Below are 26,561 nucleotides of genomic sequence, written 5' to 3'. Positions count from 1 at the left end.
ACTCCCATTTATTTTACGATGATTTTACAAATACTTTTTAGCCCTTTCTACTTTTTCAGGTATGTGAAGGTAATATTTTATATTTCTTTTGTGCAAAGTGCCCCGATGTAGTATAAAAACATGCATAAACTAGATTGAATGAAAGTGTGCATAACTCAAATGAGCTCGAAATTTCTGATATGTTTTACTCGATCTAATATTTTTTTTGACTGTTTAAATTTCTCTTCACAAATTTGAATTCGCTCTACATATAGTAAATTTGTATCTATTTTGGTATCTTAACAAAGTTAAAAAAGATATGTAATTCTAGGAACAAATCTTGTATATTTGACGAAGGTTTCCACTATATTTTTCTTGTTTTAACCATAGATATCGCTGACGAAGTACCTAATATGTAATATATCTTTTCAATGAAAGCATAAATAAATGTAACTAATTAAAATGTAAGTTTGATTATTCCCAAAACTATTTTACATACTAGAGGATGCCTGAAAACAGGATTTTCAATTTTCATTTATATCATATAAAATGTTTTCTTAAATGTTTTTCGCAGATACTTTGTGGGACATTTTATTTTTATTTATTTATTATTTAATTTCATTCATTCCTCCAATTTCTGTTCCTTCAAAGAAAAAATCCGCACAGCTGTTTTTTTTGTTTATGCTCCACTTTGCGTATGCGTCATAATGTTTTTTAAGTGATTCCATTAGTTGTTATTTGGAGTTGCTACGCAATGCACAATAACATTTAGGATTTAGTTTTTGGTAAGGAAATGTAATTAATAATGAGTATTTTAATGTTTTTAATGTTTTAGAATTTAATAAACCCTGATGATGACAAAGTTATTGTCGAAACCGGTAGGTAAAAGTGTACTAATAATAAAAAAGTTGTCAAAACAAACTTGTTTAATTTTATAAAGTTCATTTAAAATGCTATAAATATATATTCAGCTCCAGGGTTTAAGAATCTCATACAATAATAATGAAATGTGTGTTAAAAAGGTTATTTTTATTTAGTATCAGGCATCATTGAACACATAATTTGAGTGGACTTTAAAACCATTCAGATAGTTTTATTGAAATTTGTTTTAAATCATAGATAACCACTTTTATGGCTAGAGCGTCATAACATATAAAATTACAACCTCGTATATAAAACGCGTAGGGGAGAACGGGAGGATGGAGGTCATTTAAACGGAAAGCGATAAAGCATCAAATTTTACCATAGTATTTAGTAGCCGTTGGATAATGAAAAATAAAAAATAAAAAATTGCTATTTTAAGTCAAAATGCCGTCATTACACAAATGTATATTTTTATTAATTATTTTTTTTAGCATACCATAATAAAAGATGTTCGAATGGTTAAATAATGAAAGGATGTAAGGCTGAGATAAGCATTATCGATAAATTGAGAAAAAGGATGTTTAGATGGTTTGAGTGTGTGGAAAGAATGAGTGATGAAATAATTTTATTGATTTACGAGACGAATGTAGTTGGATTTGAGAGCAGAGAGAGACCGAGGAAAACTTGGCATGATCAAGTATTTTAAATACTTGAACGTTAACAAAATTATTGGCGGATATGTATGAAGAGATGTATGAATGTGGAAGAGGCAAAAATTGTTTTCAAAGACAGATTAGTGTAGCCATATGTTGGACGCAACAGAAAAATTTACAATACTTAACATTGCTCATGTTGGATTACGTGCTTTTTGCAGTTACTTTACTGTATTATATATTCACAATTATTGTGAAATTAAACATACAAGCATAAAATACTTTCTCTTCTTTTTATTCTTTATTTTAAATGGGAGTTGCACGTATTATTTACCTTGCTAATTATACTCATATTTATAGATCAATAAGTGGATTTTTGTTTCTTCTGGTTCAAAACATTTTATTGGGAATAGGATAATCTAATATGGACCAATTAGGAAGCTTTCTCTGCCACAGATACGTGTAGCCGAGATAAGCCAGTGTAAAATATAGTTTAAACGATATGAGACTGTGTATTCATCTGAAAGATTTATAAAATATTTTTGATATATAAAAGATTTTTAAAATATATATTTAAAATATACTGCCAATACCCAAATTAACCAGCTGCCTGACGTATATAAACTAAAACCCATTCGGGGATCCAAAATAAATGATCTGAGAAGGTACTTCATGGAAAGATATATATGTAGTTATTAGTCATATTTTCTAATTTTGTCTTTATCTTTCGATTTTTATATTTTCTCATTTTTTATATTTTCTCATTTGTTTATTTTAAATATGATTCTTACCTTATGTTTTTCGCATTTATTTATTTTAAATATGTATCTGATGCCTATTTATTATACCTGTTTATTGTTTTTATATTTTGCCATATGTTAGTATAAATTTTAGTTATTGAAAAAAAATATTTTTTGTTACTTTATTATTTGTGTTCCCGTCTTGTTAACTTTAATTCCATGTCTCAAAATGAGAAATAGAGATTACTCATCTGCAATATTATATGTATATATGACTTATGTATGTCAAAATATATTTTTTTGAAATAAATGAATAAAAATATTTCACTGACTCTTAAATTGCATACTGTGATGCCATCTATAGGGGCATTATCAACGGTTTAATAATGGCATCTATTCAACACACTTAACAGGGCGTAAATGAATGGAATTGTTAATGATGCGAAACGGTAATTTCGAATCTCCGCTAATGGTTAATTGTGTATCTTGCAGGAATTACTGGCGACGTTACTATAGACGATAATGGGGACCGCATTGCTTCGTACATTCTGCTGGATATGCACCCTGAAACGGGAAAATTCGAGGTAAGATCTACATTTATTAAGATATCTTAATAACTTTTATATTACATATTGTTTTTTGACATCTCATCAAAGATGAAGAAGAATATGGAAGTCTGGGCAATTTACGGGGCTGAAGACCGCCATAGGCTGGTTTAGGTGATCCCTTTACACACGAGTAACATTCACCAATTATTGACACCCACACTACTTAATTTCTCGGAAGCTCTATATGTATGAACCAATTTCGGTACACTGTTCTTGAATCACTAGAATTTCACTAAAGAAATCTATTGGTAAGATGAAAAGAAGCTTTTTTTATTGAGCAGAAACTCTTTTAAAAGTATGTGAGGTTCGAATCCTGGATTTTAATCACATGCATGAGAAACACCAGAAAATGTCATTTTTATTTTTATTATTTTACCTTATAATTTGACCAGATAATTTATTTACAACATTTTGAGTGTGTCCAAATACTTGTTCACAAAATCTGGATTATCTCCAATTACAGAATAATAATATGAAAATAATAAAAATTAATTAATATGAAAATAACTCCTGTAATTGAGATAATCCAGATTTTGTGAACAAGTATTTGGACACACTCAAAATGTTGTATCACTCTCCTTATCATTCATCGTTTATTTTGTTTAATACCACTTAAAAATTACATTTGGAATGGTATTACACAAAGTAAACGATGAATGATAAGGAATGTATATAGTATTAACTAATGTGTTGGCACCAAAATGAATTGTCATCTATGGGATAAAGGTTTGTTACTGGCTTTGTGAGAGAAATAATGAGAATTTTAATTTCCAACATTAAATTTGTATTATCAAGTTCACGGTAACTGTAGAATAAAAGAATAACTTTAAGAATATAATATTAGCTTACCGTTTCTCAAATCTGTCTAGGAAAATATTTTCTTTAAATCTACAGAGTCAAATAACAACTAAGTACAATTCTTCGGGTATAATGAAATTTAATTCCACCAAATCGAGCTACAATGGAGTTACTTTAACTGACAAATTAACAAACATGCCGCTTTCTTGTAGCGGTAGGCAGCGAAAACACAACGCCACACTACTCTGCATTTGCAAACATTTTTTACCTCTTCTACATATTTACATTTCCTCATACATACCCGCGATTCTTCTGACTCCTGACCTGACTCAAGTATTTGAAATACTTGATAATGACAAGTTTTTTTAGTTTTCCTCTGCTTTTATTTCCACAAATATTTGCTTCATTAAATTGTTTAATTGTTCTTTATTCACCGTATAAATTTGTTGAATTATTTAAATGTTATTCAGTCATTCATTACACATGTCTTAATTTTATCGACAGTGCTAACCTTAACCTTGCATTATATCTTTATAAGCGGCGTGATGGTTAGTAAGTTAGTTAGTCAAATAAATAAAAATGTTTATTAAAAGCATTGTTTTTTTTATGGTATGGTAATATAACACTCTCCTTATCATTCATCTTTCCAGTTATAAAAACTTTAAATGTAGTAGTTTACCTTTTTAATGTTTCTAATTTGTATTACATAAAAAAACGGTGAACGATATAAAGAGTCAAAGTCATATAAATATTTAATTAAAAGCTTCAGCGCGCATTTTTGTAAAAGTGAGACCTAATATATGTCAACCGGATGAGTGTTTTTACCACTGCACGCTAAGGAGATCGGTCGTTATTCCTATATAATGATATCATTAATTTTCCGACACTTTTTATCTCAAATTTAATTTCAAAATTAAGGATTTTATGAAATATCTTGTATATTTTTATAGGGTAAGATTTCATCTCACTAGTGTAGAGAACAGTTGAGAGAGTCTTAAAATTGAGGCGGCTCACACCCCTAAGTTGTGAGAACACACCTTTTCCTGCAATAAAATAAAACAGGGAAGTGGAGAAACGAGATAATAGTCTCGCAGAAGCGTTATTACAGGAACGCTTTTATATCTTGATATTAAACAAGTCAAGATAATATTTTTTATTTGTTTATTTAGTTTTCATCAAATATATAATTACAAGTAACAATTTACGATAATGTGCCATTACTGAGTTTTCCCATCCGAGGGCATGTTTTAAAATACTTATTTAAAGACTGTATGAAAGAAAATTGTTATCTTTATTTTATTTGAGTTTATTATACTCTTATATAAAATATTATGAAATAATGTACCAGTTTTTTTCTACATGTGATGTTATATTTGAATCAATAAAAAAGCAAAGATACTGAAGAAAATTCAGAAATTATTAAACATATTTAAATATTCATTGAAATTTTCGTAATGTTTAACGAAAGCTGTTACATTAGTTTTGGCGTTTTTTTATTTTTGGGTGTAAAAGGCCGTTTTTTGGGTGACTAGATACATGTTTTTATTTTAAAAAAACTTTGCACTGCGTTATTATGATAACAATCGTGTATGAAATGATCAATTTCCTGAAAAAATTTTAATTTATGATCTCTTTTACATATTTCTCAACCTTTATAGTATAGTATGTAGTCAGCTCGTTTTGGCTTCCATTCTTTTTTTTTATACATAAGTTTTTTTATTGATATACATACAGTATTTGGTAGGATTTCCAGAAAGCATTAAAAGTTTTTAATTTTTTTTACATCGTAAATACTATTTTTTTTATATTTATTGCTACACGTCTTTTAAAACATTCAGTCTCACAATCAAACTTCATTATAATGTTGAATTCGTCGAAACACGTGTTACAATATGTTTTAGGAAAAAGTGGGATTTATCAAATAAAACCTAAAAAGTAAGTCATAAAATATCTCAGTTCTTAATGAAAACTGTTTTTTCTATTACAGGTGTATTATCATTGGGTTGATTGGGCTTTTACCTTTTCAATAAAACTGAATGCGTTTATTATTTTAAAAAATTAAAAGCGTTAATTAGGAGAAGTTTTAAGTGTTAGTGATTTATTAAATGATTTGTATTTAAGGAAGTCCTCTGTCAGGTAAATCCGTTTTCCTGGCGGTGCCAAAGTAATGGTTTTCCTTAACTAAAGGACTACTTGGTCAGATAGGTGCAAGTCCTTCGTATTGTTCTACAAAATAATCAAGATTGGGAAAGAGATAAAATTGAAATTAATTTATGAAGCAACTCGTATTTTATATTGCTTTGTGGTTATCGCATAATTTATACATACACATTGAAACTTGCTTAAGGGGTCACCTTTTTGGAATGTAAACATGGCCGTTATATGGAGGTGACCGGTCTTAAGAAAATAAACACTATAACTGCTATAATTGACTGCTTGTCAGACAAACTCGCAGTAAATGTTTTTCGGAAGCACATATCCATATGTATGAGTATATTTAAGCTCTAGTGAAGCTGTTAATGAAAATATTTAAAATAGGTAATCTGAAATATTTTATTCACATTTAAATTAAATTAAACTTTATGTGTCGTGTCGCACCAACCCGAGCACTGCTCGCGTGTTTCGTCTTGTTTGCGTTATATAAGATAAAATTTCTAACTGAACTCGTTAGTTGCCACTTGACGATTTTTATTAGAATTTATTGATAATTCATCGGTAAATGACGATATTAATTTTATATTTTATTTATGTAAAAAAACTGAGAGATGAACTAAAATGGTTATCTGTAAGAAGAAGACTTAAATTTAATATGTTGATATTTATACATAATTTTTTTCACGATAAATTACCAAAATATTTTAAGGATAAAGTTGTCTTAAACAAAAATTGTCATGAATATGCTACTAGAAAAAAGGATAAAATAAGACTACCATTATTGAAAAGAGCTGAGTCGCAAAATTGCTTGATGTATAAGGGTTTAAAAATGTATGATGAGATGCCTGAATGTATGAAGAATGAAAAGTGTCTGAAAGAATTTAAAAATAAATTTCTAAGTTACTGTAAGGAAATGTAAATATATAAAGATGATGTAAATGTATATAATAGTTTATATTAGTTTTAATATAAGCTAATTTAAGAAATAAATAAAAATAAAAAAAATTAATCTTTTTTAAAAATTTTTATAGATTTAAAAATATATATTAAGTTAAGCTCTTACGTTTTTATTGCCTTTGTTTCCTTTTTTTACTAGATAACTATTAAATTTAATAAACTCTAGATAAAAAAAATACCTAATATTTTCAGTTCAATTTTTGTGAAAATAACCCAAGCACGAAGTGGTTAAGTTAGAGTAAATTATATGATTGTCAAAATAATTAGACCTTTTCAGTACAAAACGTTCCAGACGTGTAACGTTTAAAGTCATATAATTAGATTACTTTAAATTACTATTTAACAGTACCTACGTGGCCGACGGTCCGAAGGTTCTCGTCTATAAAAAACGTTAAAGGGTAAACGCCATGTCAGCCTCTTGTGCTAATAGAGGTTTGAATCTAACATGACAGCAAAATTTAACGTTACAAAACATTAATTTTTACGAGGTGAGACAATGTTAAAATGTTCTGAAAACACTCCAGCATGAATTGGTTGCTCTAAAGTAAAACTTAATTTTTTTTAAGAGTTAATGGGAATTATACAGCATTTTATTATCATAATTATTTTTGTTTATTGTAATATATTTTTTTGTTGTTGTTCACAAAAATACTTCGATTTCACACTTTTTCTGTGAGTCTAAGCAGATCATTATTAGAAAAAGGTTTCAAATTGTGGTACAGTGGGTTCGAACCGAGAAACTCTGACTTAAGAGTCCGCGACACTGACCACGGGACCACAACCCGACACCAGTTTCTTTGCCAATTCCATGTTTCGCTTCCATACATTAGTGTAGGTACCAGCACTCCGTTGTGAACCGCTAGTTTGGCTTCCATGGACATATTTTTATTTACAATCATCCTATTCAAAGCACCATTTATTATATTCCCTGCATTCACTCTTCTCTCAATATTCTTATCCACTTTTCCATCCCCTGTGAACATGCTTCCCAGACATAAAAATTCTTGCACCTGTTCTTGGGATTCATTGTAAAATTTTGTTGTTATTCAAAAATATATTTGGGATATGTTTTGATTAGTGTGATTATGTTTTTATTAAATAAGTACAAATTACTAACAATAATGGCCAATTTAAAACGTGCTGCTCTTGTGCAAAATCACGTCTAGGGTGCTTTATAATTTATAATTAACGTTTTAACAATTAGATTTTAACGCAATTACGTACAGTGTCTTCAGTCAAGGGTGAAAGTAAAAATTTAGATTTTATATGCATGCTGGTGGTGTAGTGGTTTTCTTTATGATCTTTAAATTTATTTTATTTCAGAATTGCAACTTGAACATTAAATATATTCATAATAAATCATCGGTCCATTTTGTGCTTTAGAATCATTGATCACCTACATCATAATCACCCAGATTTTCATTCTTTTTAAAAAAAAATTATTTATTTAGTTTTAAGAAATTCATTTTTTTATGTGATTTCTATATATTTCTACTTAACGCAATCTTATAATTTTAGTTGCACTCAACATCTCCAACACAGAGACTGAGCTCTTGAGCTTGGAGAGGGAAATATAAATAATGAATAACGTTTTGCCGTAAATTAACCAATCAAATTATTGCCTACAATATTACAAGCAAATTTAATAACTTGAAGTAAATATAATATTATATGATTGACTTTGAAATAACGACGATTCAAGGAAACGATGTGAACCGAGTCGATCTTAATACTGTAATAATACTTAATAATGCTCGGATGAGATTAAACCTTGGTGAAATTGGACTCATAAAATTCAGTCATCAAAATGAGTAAGGTAGACTTTAACAAAATTGATTGCTGGAGTCAATTTAAGCACACTTTTTACAGGATACCTAAAAATATCAGCAATATAATCAGATCCAATAATTTTAATTACATTTTTAAATATAAATATTAGCTAATCAAAACAATGTCTTACTTATGTAAAAAATATGACATGAGGTTTTGTCGGTTAAAAAATGTTATAATTTGCGGGTTTTAAACTAATTTTATTTCACCTACTTTGAGTAATATGATTGCTAATTATATGAAGAATGATGTTTATTGTAATCACTTAAACTAGCATCTGTAATAATAACAAACACCACCCATTTTGGTGAGATAACTATAACAAAAGCGAAAAAATTAAGATGTTATTTATTTTTTAATAGAAAATTATCAGTATCATATCATTGAATCGAAAAAACATTGAGATTTGTTTAAAACATATTAAACACTTGAAAAAAATATTATTATTCATTGTTTAATAAGGTTTGTTTTTTCCCTCAATTTATTTATGTGTATATTTTTAGGAAAAGATAACGTTTTTTCTTAAATTTTCACTTTAAAACCTCACAACTGCCTGATAAATCAAATGTCTGAAAATGTCGACAGGAATGATCAATGAGTGACATATAAATTTTTAGTGATTCCAGGATCACCATTTCATGGAGCACCCGTTCCGGATGCCAACATTGTGACATCCTGTTTTCGTATTTTGACCTATCTCCCACATTTTGACAATTTCTTTTTCAATGCTCATCACGTTTTATATGTAAGGAATAACAAAATTTGCATTTTCAGCGGGCATAAATTGGATATTTTACGCGGCTTCTCGCTTTATAGATTTCGTATTTTGATGGAATACTTCGCGAAAGCCACCCTGAATTTTCAGATGAATGAGTCTACTACATTAAAGTATATATTTTCTACAAAACTTCTTTTTAAATATCTGTTTTTTCCATTCTCATAAGATCCCTTGCTGTAGTTTATTGCTACTGTTTGTTAATATTACAATCAGACTTTAAGGATACTATCAGTGATTCTATCAGTGGGTATTTGTAAATGAAAGACTGCACTATCAAACACTTTAAAAAAATTCCACTAGAACATTTACTAGTATTTAATGTTTCTACATTTTATGCGAGTCCAAAAAGCTGCATTTAAATTCTGCATTCACAGTGTACCATGTACTCTACTAATGCATCAATAATTTTGCATTCCTTAAGGTCCCGGGTTTAATTTACAGGGAAGTGAAAATAAATGGGTTAATTTTCATACTTGTATTTATTAAATATTACCCAGGGCTGTTACCCAAAGCCTTCATATAATTAATGATCAATATAATACTAGGTCGATGCGACGTAATGCTCTATGCACATTTTGTGCAGATAACAATAAGTATAGAAGAATAAGAATTGAAATATTTTTTATGACATTTTTGTATTTTTCATTATCCAAGTCATTCGGAATACCAAAATTCAATTACGTATTTCAAAAAGTCTGCCAAAAAAGCTCTTAATACCGTGAAAAAGAAATATGAAAAATTTAATGTAAAATATTCAGAAAAAATTGTTTTGAATATTTGAAGATATTAAAACTTGAAATTAAAATGAAAACTTTTGTTTTTTGTACGATTTCTCATATAAATACAATTGGATTTCAAAGAATATATTGCGTTATAATCAAATAAAAAAAATATTTTACAAAAACACGAGTGAATTTAAATTAAATACTGTTCATACTAACATATTTTATGGTTTTTACATAATTTATTAGTTTATTTGATAACACTTTATTCAATTTGTTACTGTATTTGTATTAATGGCTGACATTTGTGTGGTTTGATTCTAATTGAATGAATCGTTATAAATATGTTCACGAGGAAATATTTATTATGTTACTATTAAAATATCATATTTGATTCCAGTGGCACAAAGCAAATAAAGTTTTCAAAGTGCTTTTAACGATCACTCGTTGTTAATGTAATATAATTATAATATTGTTAATATAATATAATGATAATTATATATTAAACGAAACTGGAATAATTATAATAATTGATTTGCCAGTCACTTTGTGGTAAAATCTATCCATTTTGAATTAATGTTTTATTTAGTAAATTCCACTATTTCTTAAAATCTCTTATGACACTTGTTTCAATGCATTTTGCATCGTCGCATTCAAACACCGTATGAATACGGTGTTTTTAAAAATGACGCGAAATGCATCGAAACACGTTTCACAGTAGATTTTAAGAAATAGTAGTATTTACTAAGTAAAACATTTATTAAAAATGAAACTAGAATAGTTTATGCAGAAATGAAATTGAGTGGTTGTAAAAGAGAAAACCCAAAATTCAAACTTCAGTTTTTTATTCATTTTCATATATTTATTAAAAACCTCTTATTAACCCATTATATTGTACATGAATTTTTTTTTTTTATAATTAGACGCTACTAAAAAAAAACCTGAATTGGTTTAACCTGTGCTCGGGTAAACCATTAAAAAATTTCAATATTGTTGTGTAAAATCAGTTTGATTACTAAGTTTGAATTGAAAATAATGTGTATGATTAAAAAAAACGATACATTAAGTCAATTGAATGAATAAAATTGGTAGTTAACATGCTGTAAATCAAGTTAAAGAAAAGATATAAAAAAGGAAAAGAAAAAAAGTTAATATAACAATAAAAATAAGAATATTTAATTGTTCGTTGTTAAATCGCAAATCAATTAAAATTTCTTAAAAAAAACATTTATATACTTGTCATCTCATCGGACAAACATTAATAGCTTATAAAACAAGGATAATATTGTATAAGTCAGTTTAAATAAATAAAAATACGTGAGCTATATTTTATTAAATGAAAAAAATTAAACCTGCATTTAAAAAATACATAAACATGATCCTACAAGGAGTCAAATATTTTTTATACTATTTTTTATTTATCTAAAGAATTGTATTCTTGTGATAAATACTCATATTTCAACTAAAATATACTTTCAGGTAAACCTAATTGGCATGTATTTGATAATAGAAATCAAGTTGTGGTAGAGTAGAAGTCGAACATAGCTTCTGACTCAAAATCAGTGACACGAACCGTTGTTTTTGGCAGAAAAAAAAATACTTTGTCACAAAAATAGTTATTTTTTTTTTAAAAGATCAGTTTTTCAAAGTAAAAGAAAACTTAAAAAAAAAGTTTTGATCGTCAATAGTTCTTATAAGTCGTATTTTTTATGTTTTTTCCATTACCTTTGCCAATCAATTATTATTTCCCCTTTGAAAGAACGGAAGGCAACGATATTTGAATTATTGATACGATAAAAAATGTCAAATGAAACCATATTTCTTAAAAAGTATTTCTGAAAAGAATACATTACCTATCATATATTCTTATCCGTTGAAATAGGAGTAAGTTTTCGTGAAACCTTTGTGCCTGGATATAAAGGAAAAGAATATGTATTTTGTTAAAATAAAATGAACATAACAAATACAAAACAGGACCACGGGTAAAATGTTATTCTACCTTGGGGTGAGAAAGGTTTATTTTTTTTCATCCACTTCTACACGAAAACTCTTTTTCGAGGTAGGGTGGAAAATTATTTTGTTCACCTGCGTTTCAAAATGTTTCTCGAGAATTATGTATATTTTGTCGGTTGACTTGATAATTTTAGAAAATGAAAATAATATTCATCGGTCCATGAAGACATTTGATATGTTTTTATCACTGGAAGAATCACAGGAACAAATTCAGCAATTGGCTTTTATCGTTGACTCGTAAATTTACGTTTCAAATACCAATTTGAATTTTAAAATCGGACAAGAATTTTTGTACTATACAAATTAAGATTTCTCTAGGACTCTATCAGTAAAAACATAGCTAAGATTTATTCAGGATTAGTTTTAGAAAATAGGAGAGAGGGCCTAAAATAACATTTAAATTTTGGATACTTCAACGAGTATGTTGACCAGTTATATTAACATTTTATAAACACTGTCGTTGATTTTACCAGCTTCTAGATTACTCACCTTTTGGGTGATATTATAATATACTAGAATTATAGTTTTGTCTCTGTTAAAACACTTTGGTAAAAGTTTTTTTTGGTGCATTTTAAGAAGATAATATTTTCATGGTAGATCATATCTGGTTTTTATAAAAATATAAATTAAAAAGGTTAGTGTAAATAGCACTTTTTAAGTTTAAAAAATATTTAAACGATCATCTCACTTTAATTTTTGTAAACAATTGATCAAAAAGTATTTTGTGAGCAAAACCGGAAAAAAATTAATGCCATAAACTTTGAATATGAACAAAACAATAAAAACATTAACATAAAACAACTATTTAAGGCCATATTAAGTTGATTAATGTACACCGACTAATTAAGAGAACAAAAGATGTTCTAAACAGGTGGAAATACAAACCCTATTCACTTTCACCGTTTGATGAGAAACCCTTTCTCGAAACAAGTCGTATTAATAAGCTAAAAAAGTGGCCAAACAGGCGTCGTTTTTTAATAATTTATATTATCTTAATCCACACAATAAAAGTAAAATATAAATTTCATATTTATTAATCTAAAAAAATATTTCTATAATATTTATGTTAGCACCCTAAATTAACTGGAGGATCAAAAATATGCTTTACGAATATTTTGAAGACCCTAAAACATAACTGCTGTTATTATAATCCCTTTGCTACCATGAACATCGTGAGGTACTGTGGCTACGTAGGAACTACCATATGCTGCAAATTAATTTTTACTATGTTGTTATTGTGTGTTTTTTTTCAGCTGGTGGCTAATTACATCGCTGCGAATCGGAGTCTGGAGTATGTACCTGACCGGCCAATATATTGGGCCGGGGGTCGAACTGAACCACCCCTAGATACGCCTGTTTGTGGATTCGATGGCTCCAAGTGTCCTGACAAATGTAAGAAAGTAAACATATTTATTACGTGAATTATTCTGACAATTATTTTTAAATTCATTAGTTATTTGCCAATACATACCGATTTCTGAGACGCAGGACACAGAATACCTGATCATATTGGATCTTTCTCTAATAACATTTAGAGGAAAAAGAAGACTTGCAGCAGAAAGAAAATATTATTCTTAGGCATGGCCTATATGAAAATAAAATGACTTTAAATTTATCTTTAAATATACAAATTTTTGTCCGCCTCCGTAGTGTAATGGTCTGCACGCTCGGCTACCGTTCTGGAGGTCCCGGGTTCGATTCCCAAGGGGGGTAAAATAAATATAAGTGATTTTTTCACTGTCATATTTATTCAATATTACCCTGGACTGGTACCTGAAGCGGAGGGCTGATCACCTTTCCTTCATGTGTAAACGATCAAGATAACATTGCGTTTATATGACGCAGTGCCCTATGCAAATATTGGGGTGCGGATAAGGGTTTTATTATTTATTATTATTAAATATTGCTTTTTGTGATGAATCCAGAGTTTCAGCACAATTAAAAGAACATATATGTATGTATATTGTAAGAGATCAAGTGGTTAAATTAAATTTTTACCGAATAAAATAATATTTCAGATTTCTCTTCATAGGTACAAATATATTTGAAAGACTTTCACCTTCAATCGAAAGTGAAGGACATTTATTTCAAAATAAATGCCAATGAACAATCATTTATAGAATTTTCTTTACAAACGCTTTCGTTGTTTTTTTAAATTAAATTTATTCTTTTTATCCAAACCGTGTCATCATGGACAAGAATAATTTGTAAAGACACTGAAAATTATTTTTTAGGATATTTTAAATTTGTAAAATTGGCACTTTCGCCACTCATATAATCCCTCCACGTCAAATTTGTTTTATCAAAAAAAATTCAGCCCTTAAAAAAGTGCCTACGGAGGCCTCTCGTCCATCATTATGAAATATTTCAGGTTATTAATGAGCTTAAATCCCCTATAAATTAATTTCACCTCTAACAAAATTTTAAAGGGGTTGAAAAAACAATATCATTTTTATCACTGTATATTGGCCTCAGTAGTGTAATGGTTCGCAACTTTGGCTTGATAAAACCTACAAATAAAAATTGTAACTCCATTTTTAATACAACATTTTGAGTGTGCCAAATGCTTGTTCACAAATCTGGATTATCTCCAATTATAGGAGTTATTGTTCATATTATTCTATATATATATATATATATATATATATATATGTATATATATATATATATATATATATATATATATATATATATATATATATATATATAAATATGTATATATATATATATATATATATATATATATATATATATATATATATATATATATATATATATATATATATATATATATATATATATATATATATATATATATATATATATATATATATATATATATATATATATATATATATATATATATATATATTTATATATATATATATATATATATATATATATATATATATATATATATATATATATATATATATATATATATATATATATATATATATATATATATATATATATATATATATATATATATATATATATATATATATATATATATATATATATATATATATATGAACCAATTTTCAAAACATTGTTCTTGAAACACTAGAACTTCGCTAGAGACATCAAAATTAATTGAGCAGAAACTCTTTTATTAGTATGTGAGGTCCGAATCCTGGATTATAATCACACACATGAGAAACGCCAGAAAATATCATTTTCATTTTTCATTTTTATTATATTGGACACACTCAAAATATTGTAAATTAAACATTCATATTTAAAAAAAATCCACTGAAATTTCTTAGTGGAACGCATTTTATATAGTAAAACAACAATTTAATAGTTTTTTTATAAAAGATATCTCAACTTTGATATAAAAAAGTATAGCTATTCCCTTTTTTGTAAAAATAATTACTAATTTTTATTTCACCTTTTAAATTTACATCTCATCAGTAGGGTGAATAATCCAGTGTACGATGAATAATATTAATATTGTTACTAAATTAATATTTTCCACATATATTTTATTTGACAAGTGATCGATTTTTGTCTTTACCGACATCGTACGACCAGAGATATCGATAACGACGAATCTGAAAAAATTGTGTTATTAAAATAAAAGTGGAATTTTGTTGTTTTGAAATATTGATTTTGAACATTTCAACAAATACTTAGGATAAGTTTTTACACCCGCTTCCTCGTTCATAGATTTAGTATTGCCTTACGGCGTCTACCCTTCTTCATTTAATTAAAGTTCTTTTTTTCCTCTTTTTACAGCTTTAACAGGATATGCTATCCTCAGCATAGTTCTTAGTATTGCAGTTGTACTAGTCGCGATTGTATCTGGAGTGCTATACAGGTGAGTTATTTTTTATTATTCTATCTCTTTCATGTTTAGAGTATTACCAAAAATATGTTTGGATTTGGTCTAGCATTATTCTTTTTAGAAATAATCCATAATTTTTTGTACACTTAGATATTATAATTGTTTTTTTTTGTTGCACTATAAATCATCCTTGATAACATGCACTGGTTGTTATTTATTACTTATATTATTATTAATTATTGATGATTTAAATAATAAAAAAAGAAATTGGTTGTAAGTCCACTTTTGAGTTTATTCATGTTTTTTCGTTCAGAGAACTACAGATATTCTCATCATCAGGTGAAAATACGTTTGTATTCTTCAACATCATAATAATTGATCTTCATTTCATGAACTGTTATATAGTATTGTGTATTTCAATCAGAACCTAAAATCTGCCGGTGTCAAAAGTCTGCGTAATCGGAGGGCATGTATGATTAGATGTATGGATGTGAAGGAGGCGAGGAGTGGATGTCAGGACAGAAGAGTGTGGCGTTCCATCCTCTCTGCCTACCCCTGCGGGGAAACAGCGTGATGGTAGTAGAAGTAGTAGTAGTAAAATACATACTTATAAATGTGTGTGTCTGCCCTTAAAATCGTACGATATTTCAACAAAAAGTTATTCCGATATTAAATGGGTTACTCATGTATTTTAAGCCAGTCACATTTTGCTGATTTGAAAAAAAAATTGTGACGTAAATGGGTTTTATTATTTATTTATTTGATTCGATATGAACTTTACGGACAACCATTAAAGAATTTTTAAAAATATCACTTATATGAGACCAAGTCTTTTTCCAAAGTTTCTTCAATTTCAGAGATAATTTCATGAGACATAGAAATATAAAATAATGCAAAAGAGCACCACATCTATTCCCTAAGGAATCTACAGAACTGCAGAACGACAGACTTACCACTTATTTGCATGTATACATATATTTGCTTCATGTATATTTTTAATAATGATAAAATACTTACTCCGAGAAATCGAGCAAGAAGCTCATATCAAGGATCTTTATTTTCCTGCATATAACCGTAAAACAAATACATGCGACCATTTCAAAGCGTTTTAAAACGATGGAAATATGTTGAGAAAATTAATATCGAAACGTATTTTTCGATTTTGAATACTCTACTGTATGGTACAGCATTCAAAACATAGAAAAGTCAATGAAACAAGAAGTAATTTCACTAATTGATTTGGCAGTCACTTTGTGGTAAAATCTATCAATTTTTAATTAAAGTTTTTCCTAGTAAATACCACAATTTCTTTTTGAAATCATTTTCTAACATCGTGTGTAAGGCTGATTCTAAATTTTAGAGTTAGGTCCTTGGGACGTTGAAGGTTGACGAGGGGGTAGGAGGTGTTTTTTATTATTATTTTTTTCGTGTTTAATATGTTGAATGGTAATGAATACAACAAAATTCATCAGATTTATTTATTTTTAGTTATACATATTTAAGAAAAAATCATATATTTTTATTACAACGAAAAAACTTCCGAATAAATTAATTTCATTTTTAAACGGTCTCCGAACAATAATTTTGTTTGAATTTTTTTACCATAAAAATCTAATAAATTTTCAAATTAATGGAATATACCATTATTTTCAGAGAATATGTGAAATAATTTTTAATATATTTGATGCACAATTGATGCTTACTGACTGTTTGTTACTCATAAAAGTTATATACAAGATTTGATATATTAAATTCAGAGACGATAAAATTTCTGAGAGGGAAGATATTAAATTCTGAATGAGTTTGTGTGGACATAAAATTTTTATACTTAAAATTGTTAGGTTTCTCAAGCACTGGACAAAAGTTTCCTGGGTATTGTCAACTCGATTTAATTTCGTTTTAAATATGATTATTATTACTTACTCGTATAATATATTAACATATATTTAAAGACCATATTTTTTTCACAATATTTTTGAGTGTGTCCAAATTCTTGTGCATAAATCTGGGTTTCTCCACTAAGGAGTTTTCGGCGAAACCTAGGTATTTACAGAGCTTATAACCTTTCATGGGCTGATAAAGTGATCACTTTATACACGTACAATATTCACTATTCTTCCCATGATCGACAGCATGAATCACATTTTTTGGAATTCCTAGATATACAAGTGATCAATATCATAACACAGTTCATATGAGTTTAATGGAGCCATCTATGTTGGATCAAAAAAGCTTTTATTTAGTAGACACCATCTTATTAAGATGAATACAATGATTAATAAATGAAGTAAAAACAGTTGTTATTTTATTAAACATTAAAATTTAAATGATATTGTTATTTGCAAATATTTTACAAATATTATATGAACTATATACTAAAGTAATTAACCATATTTTTCTCTGACTTCCACGACTTCTTGATAACACTTGAATGCTATAATAATCGAATCTGTAGCATATTTTGAAAGAAGTAGTAAAATGTAAATCTTCATCAGACAAGCAGAGAATGTATATAATTGAGAATAATTACATAAATTTGTTGGTAGAAATTAAGCAGTGTGCAAGTATTACGGAATCTTGCAAAATTGGAAGGGAATGAATGGCGCGTTATGGGGTGTAATTGGGTTCACCATAAATTCACCGCCAAGAGAGATTTTGATGAAAATATCTAAAGGAGTGGGAGTACGCTGCGTGAGGTAAATCATTTATAACGTGATTTTTACTAGGAAAATAATTTACACGTTTTCTTCAAAATGTTCAAAGGAGCGATAAATTACACATGTAAAGAGTAATTTGATAAGCCTAGAATTATCTTCACGTACTTGTAAGGGGTGGATAGATTTTTAATCAATATTTTCCGAAAAAATACGATTTTCTCCTGTAGTGATTAGTGCGATTTAGTACAGGCATAAGGTCCCTGGTTCGATTCTGTAGACTAATACTAGCAACATTCAATAAATAAGGATAAAAACAGACTGAATGCAGTCAAGTACAATCTCTCAGAAGAATGTGCGGAAAAAAACAATGTATAATAGATGATCGAATGGTGATATAAGGAAATAATTCCAGACTGAGATAAGCGTTATCGATAAAATTAAGAAAACTGTGTGGAGATGGTTTGGGCAGTTCATTCAAGTATTAGTTCAAGAGGTTACATTATTTATTTTAAAAAAAAATCTGTTTGAAGACACCCTTTGGTTTTTTATGTCACATCGCTCAAATTATCAAAACTCTGTATTATCATTCCTTACACGTGCGTTGTTAAAAAGTTTTTAAAAATACGCAGGAGAAAGCTTTTTTGAACAAGACTCGCAAACAGACACCTATTTAAATAATGATGTTGAATTCGTGCGTTTCAAAGAAAATTCTGGTATATTTTTATGAAATGTTGTGTTTCCATACCGATTTTTGTCGTCAAGTGTAAACAGATACTTTAAAATTATAATTCCTGAAACTTTTCAAAAATACAGGGATTTACTTTGTTAACACTTTGTGACTTCTGTGACATCAGTGTTTTTGTGACATCTATGGACAGAGGTATTAACTACTCATCGTAATCATAGCGTCATGTAAAAGTGTGTTCTTTGTCCTTGTACCGTTAGCTTATTGAGAACGATGTATTTTTCGCGGTGTGATTTATTTTCTTGTATTTTGGACACGATTACACTAGTAAATTTAGTAAATATCAGAATAAGTATGGTAAAACACATATTATATAAGATCATAAATCAATTATATGCCTAAATAACAACAAAAGGTTTAAAATGAATTCATCAACAACAAAAAAAACACATTTCTGGATTATTAAGTAAAAGCCCTTCATGTTATTATATACGAATAAAACCTGTGCATTGAAATTATACGAAAATTAACATCTTAACTGTGTATTGTAGATATATTTACCTTTACTTATTTTGTATATAAAATTATTTTGTATATAAAATAATAAATAATTATTCATTGTTTTTTAATTACGTCCCATCAAAACAGTCATTAGAAATAAAAATTAAGAGGCAAGGATAAAGATTTCTTAAATACGAACCCCAAGACTTATTATAATACTTTATATAATTGATTATCATTTAAATGCGGTGTTATTCTGATAAAGTGCCTAATGCACCATTGTGAGATTTTTTGTCGTCTGAAGGATACCGCACGAAAAAAGTAGAGGGTGTGCTTTGGATAACCACGATATAAAAATTAACGTAATAAAAATAAGTTAGCTGTTGCTGTGAGTTTATTCGATCTTTTCAACGTATATGTCTACCTGTATACATGCTTTTTCCCTCTCCACTCTGTGCGGTGAATTGAAAACCGTTTCCGTGCCCTTATATATGCAGATGACCCCACGTTTCCTTTTAACTTGTAAGCTGCCGAGAAAGCGTGTGGTTTTTCTGCGGTAATTGCCAGCGTTTTTACCCAATTTTGAACAAACAAACCGTGGGAAGGTATTCCAAACAAACATCTTTTCTGTTGACCTTAACGTAAAAATTAGTCATCTGTTTTTGACTCCATCCCCTTTAGTTTTTATAAAGAACATTTTTTATTTTATTAATATGTACGAAAATTACTCCCGTTTTTATATATATATTTTTTTTTAAATAAAGCTTTTTAATGAGAATCATTTTGTCAAGTTTAGTTTTGAGTAGAAAACAGGGGTTGTAACGGTGATATATAAATATATATATATATATATATATATATATATATATATATATATATATATATATATATATATATATATATATATATATATATATATATATATATATATGTATATTGTATATATATAAATATATATATATACATTTATATATATATATATATATATATATATATATATATATATATATATATATATATATATATATATATATATATATATATAAATATATAAAAATATATATATATATATATATATATATATAGGAACCTAGTACAACACTCATTTGGTTAAAGAGGTAACATCATTCAAGTTCACTGGGATAAAGTTTCTGGCTAAAGTTTGATCGTTTCCCTTCATGGACGCTGGAACATTCGCTTCTTCAGTAGTCATCAATCTTCATCGTTTTGATCTATCTCTGCAGACAACATGTCTAGGAACATCGGATAAGATGAATTCAACTAGAAATTTATAAATGTTAACCTATTCCTGTATTGTTATTTTTTCTGTATTTAGGCTCTCACAACAGGATGCTGTGAATAAGAAATACATTATTCTTTAAAATTGAAAATATAAGAATATTATTACATGAAAGAAAGTATTATTTGGTGATCATTTAACCTTCGAATTCTTTTAAAAATAAAAAATAAACGGACGAAGTTAATAAAAACTTATTTATTTTTTAATTTTTAATTTATTTAATATTACCATGCATTTTTATCTGAGGCGCAGGGCAAGTCACATTACCTTCATGTAAGCAAACATTAAGATAAAAGTGCGTCAATGCGATGCAGTGCTCTATGCACCACGGGATGCGGATAAGGGTTGGAAGAAGGATAAAAAATATGGATATAGGTAAAAACTCGTATACAAGCATACTCGTAAAATAATTTAAAAAATATTTTTGAATGGTTTGCAGCTAGACTTTTTAGACGATATTTTGAATGTAGTGTTTAATGTATTATTTATGAATTAAATATTGAAATAAAACATTTACATAATACCACTTTAGAGTTTATTTATACACACACGAGTATTTTCGAAAACTTCAGATGTTCCAAACAAAAGGTGAAAAATCAAACTAAAATACAAAAGGTTTTTATTTTCATCCGCTGATGAGAATATTTGTTATTCTTGAACATGTGTTTTTATGATTTAACATTAAAGTAGTGTTAAATTTTTATACATAAAACTTTACACGAAATAAAAAAAAACAATCGATCTTTCTTGCATGATGATAACTTACGCCTTCAGAATAATAAAAGGAAATAAAAAAATATATATTTGGCTACATTTTTGTACTACTAACTTTCGTACTAAATACTACCACAAGGACGATTGACATAATAATAATCATATTAATAATTCTTTAAATTTTAAATGAAATAAAAAAAAATGTTGTATCGCTTACTTTGCTTGACCTAAAATATGTATTATATTATGGTGTAATCCTAACTCTATGATATCAACACATACCACATACCACACAACACCCAAACACCCACCCTGCAGCTGTAATGCAAGTCATCCCTTGAATATCTTAACCGCTCGCGTACGTGGGAAGGGATAATATCCTCAGAGCTTGCAAACTTCAAAGAAATTGCGAAGGAACTACTCGTACAGAATAATCGACCACTTAAAACGCGATCAACTCACGATACTGCCATCCATGGGGTATCGCTGTTACGCCATCTCTTTGAGATGACATTTGCACGACACGTATTCGACACCATATTATGAAAACCAAATTTCACAGTAATTTGAATGGTTCAGAATGAAACCGAATCGTGTTCTTGAAAGCTTAATATATACGTATCAAGTATTCAAATATAATCATATAATTTATATTTGCAGCAACAACTTTGTGATTTTCCAATTTATAGTTAAAATAAAACTTTATTTTAAAAGCAATTTAAATTTAAGCTATAGTGATTTTGAAACAAAGTAAAAAAATCAATACGTTTGTTAACAATTTTGGATTACTCTTTTAAAACGATTTAAAAAAATCATATAAACAATCAAACGTTTTTATAAAATATGTAAATGTTTATATATATACATATATATATTTATATATACATTTATAAATGTACATATATATATATATATAAATATATATATATATATATATATATATATATATATATATATATATATATATATATATATATTTATATATATATATATATATATATATATATATATATATATATATATATAAATATATATATATATATATATTATATATATATATATATATATATATATATATATATATATATATATATATATATATATATATATATATATATATATATATATATATATATATATATATATATATATATATATATATATATATATATATATATATATATATATATATATATATATATATATATATATATATATATATATATATATATATATATATATATATATTTATCATTAAAAATGCTTTAGTTTATATTCAAACCTGTAAATTGAAGCATCTGTAGCTTCCAAAACTAGTCATTAAAAATAAATATAGTACTCAAGTTGAAAAAACAAGTGTTTTCATTTACAATGCAAACATACATACACATGGATTTAACATTGTATGATAATACTATCTATGTACAATAGATACGATACATCTTAAGGTTTACAAGTATACAACTGTCTTCATTGGTTTATTTTGTTGTTTTTTTGTAACTTGTATTTATATTTTTCTTTTACTTCATTTAGTAAATATGGACTTAAACCACTTTTCATCTAAACAATGTACTTATTTATTCAAATCACGCTGTTTTAACTTGACATGAAGTTTATCCGCAATGGCTATTTTTTCGTTTCGTTTTTATTTACATTCTCGCTTCTGTAATTCAATAAATGTTGACTCATTTCAACATGTTCAAACATAACCTTAAATAAAAGTGAGATTTCGTTGTCAAATTTAAAGCTGAATGTAGTATTTTCGCGCCATACTTTTTCGTGCCGAAGACTCATTTTTCAGTTCTTATTTATAAAGATATCTGAAAAGAAAATTGTTTATGACATGCAATCAAATACGACATGGCCGAATGATCTTTTTCACATCTACTCACCTACATTATCCATTTATCAAAAGCTTTTTTCTACTTAGATTCATTATTGTATGACTTTATGAATAATGGAAGTACGTTTCAAATTTAATCGCATAACAATCAAAGCTCTTTTGACCAAAAAAGGTATGGGTTTTGATTTTTTTCTGTATTTCAGATTTTGTATATAAACTGAGTTAACCATAAAATCAGTTAATTTAATAAATGTATATTTTACATTTTTCAAAAGCATTGTTAATATTGTGGTAAGGTAATATAACCCTCTCATTATCATTTATCATGCACTTTGTTTAATAACGCTTAAAAAACACTGCTTTATGACTACAGACTTAAGTGTACATTTGGCCTGATGATGGAATGGTTTTTTTGAAAGCGATAGTCATGAAGTAATAATATTTTTTAAGTTTTACTTAGTGAAAACCACAATTTCTAAGAATTCATTGTGAAATGTGTGTATTGTATAATTATTATTATTTTTTAATTGGTATTTACACAAACTGAATGATGAATTATTAGGATAGTGTTATTAAACATGAGTTTTTAAAATAAATATTAAAGGGTTTCTTTCTAGTTAGAATACACACACATTACATCCTTCTGAGAAAAAAAGGTTAGGAAATTGGTACACCAGAAAAAGGATTATATAATATCCTAGTACTAATTATCGTTGGTAGCATTTTTGGAGTAGGAAATGCCTAGAAATAACGCTTATAACTCTATATTATGCCATTCAATTCAGTGCGAACATTATAGAAATAAGTAATCCAATCATCAATATAGCCTGCTTGTACCCTCAAGGAAGAGATTACTACGCTTGTCCATTTCAAAGGACCCTTTCTCATTAAATAAGAAAGAAGGAAGTACTGAGGATACGAGTATAATTTTTTTTACCACAATTTAATGTGTAGGCGTAAGTGTTCTGCCTCTTACGAAAAAAAGGATTAAAATTCTGGTGTAAAAATAATATATATTTTTTTCTATAGATAAATAAAAAAAAATGTATTTAGTATGAATTGAACAACATTATTTTACTTGTAATACATTTGTTTATTTTATTATTTCCTTTTATATTTATTTCTCAATACAATTAAAGATATTTTATTTATTTTATTTTTATTAAATAATATATTGTTTCAAAATTCTTCGCCATTGCTTTCCATTTTTCTTTTGTTTTCAAACTCCGTTCCTTGACTAACCCCTTCCCCTTACTTTCCCCTCTCCTTATTTATAGAACAATTTTATATTTTATATTTTAGTTATTATACAGACCTGAATGATGGAAGTTTAACTTCTGAAACATATAGTCTATAATAAAACTCAAGTGGTAAAAAACGAAGTGTTTTCTTTAATCATTACAATTAAAGATATTTGATGAGATGGCAATATAGAATTTTAAGTGTTAACAAGGCTTAAAATCTGTCATTAGCTTGTTCATGTGATCACTGTGTAACATTTATCATTACGCTTGGCTACCCTACTGGAGGTCCCGGGTTGGGGGGGGGGGAGTTGAATAAATATAATTGATTTTTGAACAAAATATTTATTCAATACTACCCTTGACTGGTACCTGAAGCGGAGGGCTGATCACCTTTCTTCAACAATATGATGCAGTGCTTTACGCACCAATGGACGCGGATAAGGGTTATAGATATATATATATATATATATATATATATATATATATATATATATATATATATATATATATATATATATATATATATATATATATATATATATATTTATATATATATATATATATATATATATATATATATATATATATATATATATATATATATATATATATATATATATATATATATATATATATATATATATATATATATATATATATATATATATAAATATATATATATATATATATATATATATATATATATATATATATATATATATATATATATATATATATATATATATATATAATATATATATATATATATATATATATATATATATATATATATATATATATATATATATATATATATATATATATATATATATATATATATATATATATATATATATATATATATATATATATATATATATATATATATATATATATATATATATATATATATATATATAAATATATATATATATATATATATATATATATATATATATATATATATATATATATATATATATATATAAATATGGTTTTTAAATGATAATGAGTCATTCTCGTTTCAGTTAAGAAATCCAAAAAATGTTTCAGTTGAATAAAATATCCGGGATCCTTATACCTAAAAATATTGATGAAAATATTAAACTCTTAATCTTTTTCCAATAATACGAAAGAAATTCTTGACAAACGAAGTTATTCGACGGTTCGACACCGTCATTTTGAAGAACCCATATTTATGATTTGATCGAGACGATCATATCGTCTCACAAACCTATAAGGCGTTTTGTTGTGTAACCGATTGTTGCCGAAGAAAAATATCATCCACAAAAGAAATCTTCTCCAAAGACCATTAATCAAGAAGACTCGGTGCTTATTCAAGTCAATTTCCCAAAACAAACGGTGGTCAAAAACTCTCGTTAAATTTGAGAATTATTATTGTAAGGAAATTGTGATGCGGTAAATAACTAACTAAATTCGATTTTATAAAGGTTTTTTTTAAAGAATGCTCTTCATAGCTTATACACCAATATCATACATTTTACTATTTATTTGGCAGACACTTCATTTATTGGCTTTGTAGTTGATTGATTATTTTTTGAATTTAAAAATGACTTAAAACATCTAAAAATGAACCCCCATTACATCATGTGCTTTGATATACTCAATAAAGTGATTTTTAAACAATATTAGAATAATTTTTAAAATGGTATTGAGAGCATTGTAACATGTATTATTGCAGATTTTGACAATTAGTAATATTTAAAAATT

The 26,561-nt window shown here is 27.0% G+C and overlaps 1 protein-coding gene across 1 annotated transcript in view; it reads left to right on the top strand.

Annotated features, from left to right (window-relative positions):
* The window catches only part of LOC148300132 (atrial natriuretic peptide receptor 1-like), a 146,100-nt gene that overhangs the window by 63,851 nt on the left and 55,688 nt on the right, over nucleotides 1-26,561 (top strand). The window contains exons 5-7 of the mRNA XM_088275210.1: nucleotides 2,729-2,820; nucleotides 13,350-13,488; nucleotides 15,838-15,919. Coding sequence (XP_088131336.1) covers nucleotides 2,729-2,820; nucleotides 13,350-13,488; nucleotides 15,838-15,919 — 313 coding nt within the window. The remainder of the gene's footprint in view (nucleotides 1-2,728; nucleotides 2,821-13,349; nucleotides 13,489-15,837; nucleotides 15,920-26,561) is intronic.

The sequence above is a fragment of the Brachycentrus maculatus genome, unplaced genomic scaffold (assembly GCF_059751285.1).
Source record: "Brachycentrus maculatus isolate JH-2025_06_01 unplaced genomic scaffold, ASM5975128v1 h1tg000818l, whole genome shotgun sequence".
NCBI classification, from domain to species: Eukaryota; Metazoa; Arthropoda; class Insecta; order Trichoptera; family Brachycentridae; genus Brachycentrus; species Brachycentrus maculatus.
The sequence above is the reverse complement of the archived record's forward strand: the minus strand, read 5'-3'. Positions and strand labels throughout refer to the sequence as shown.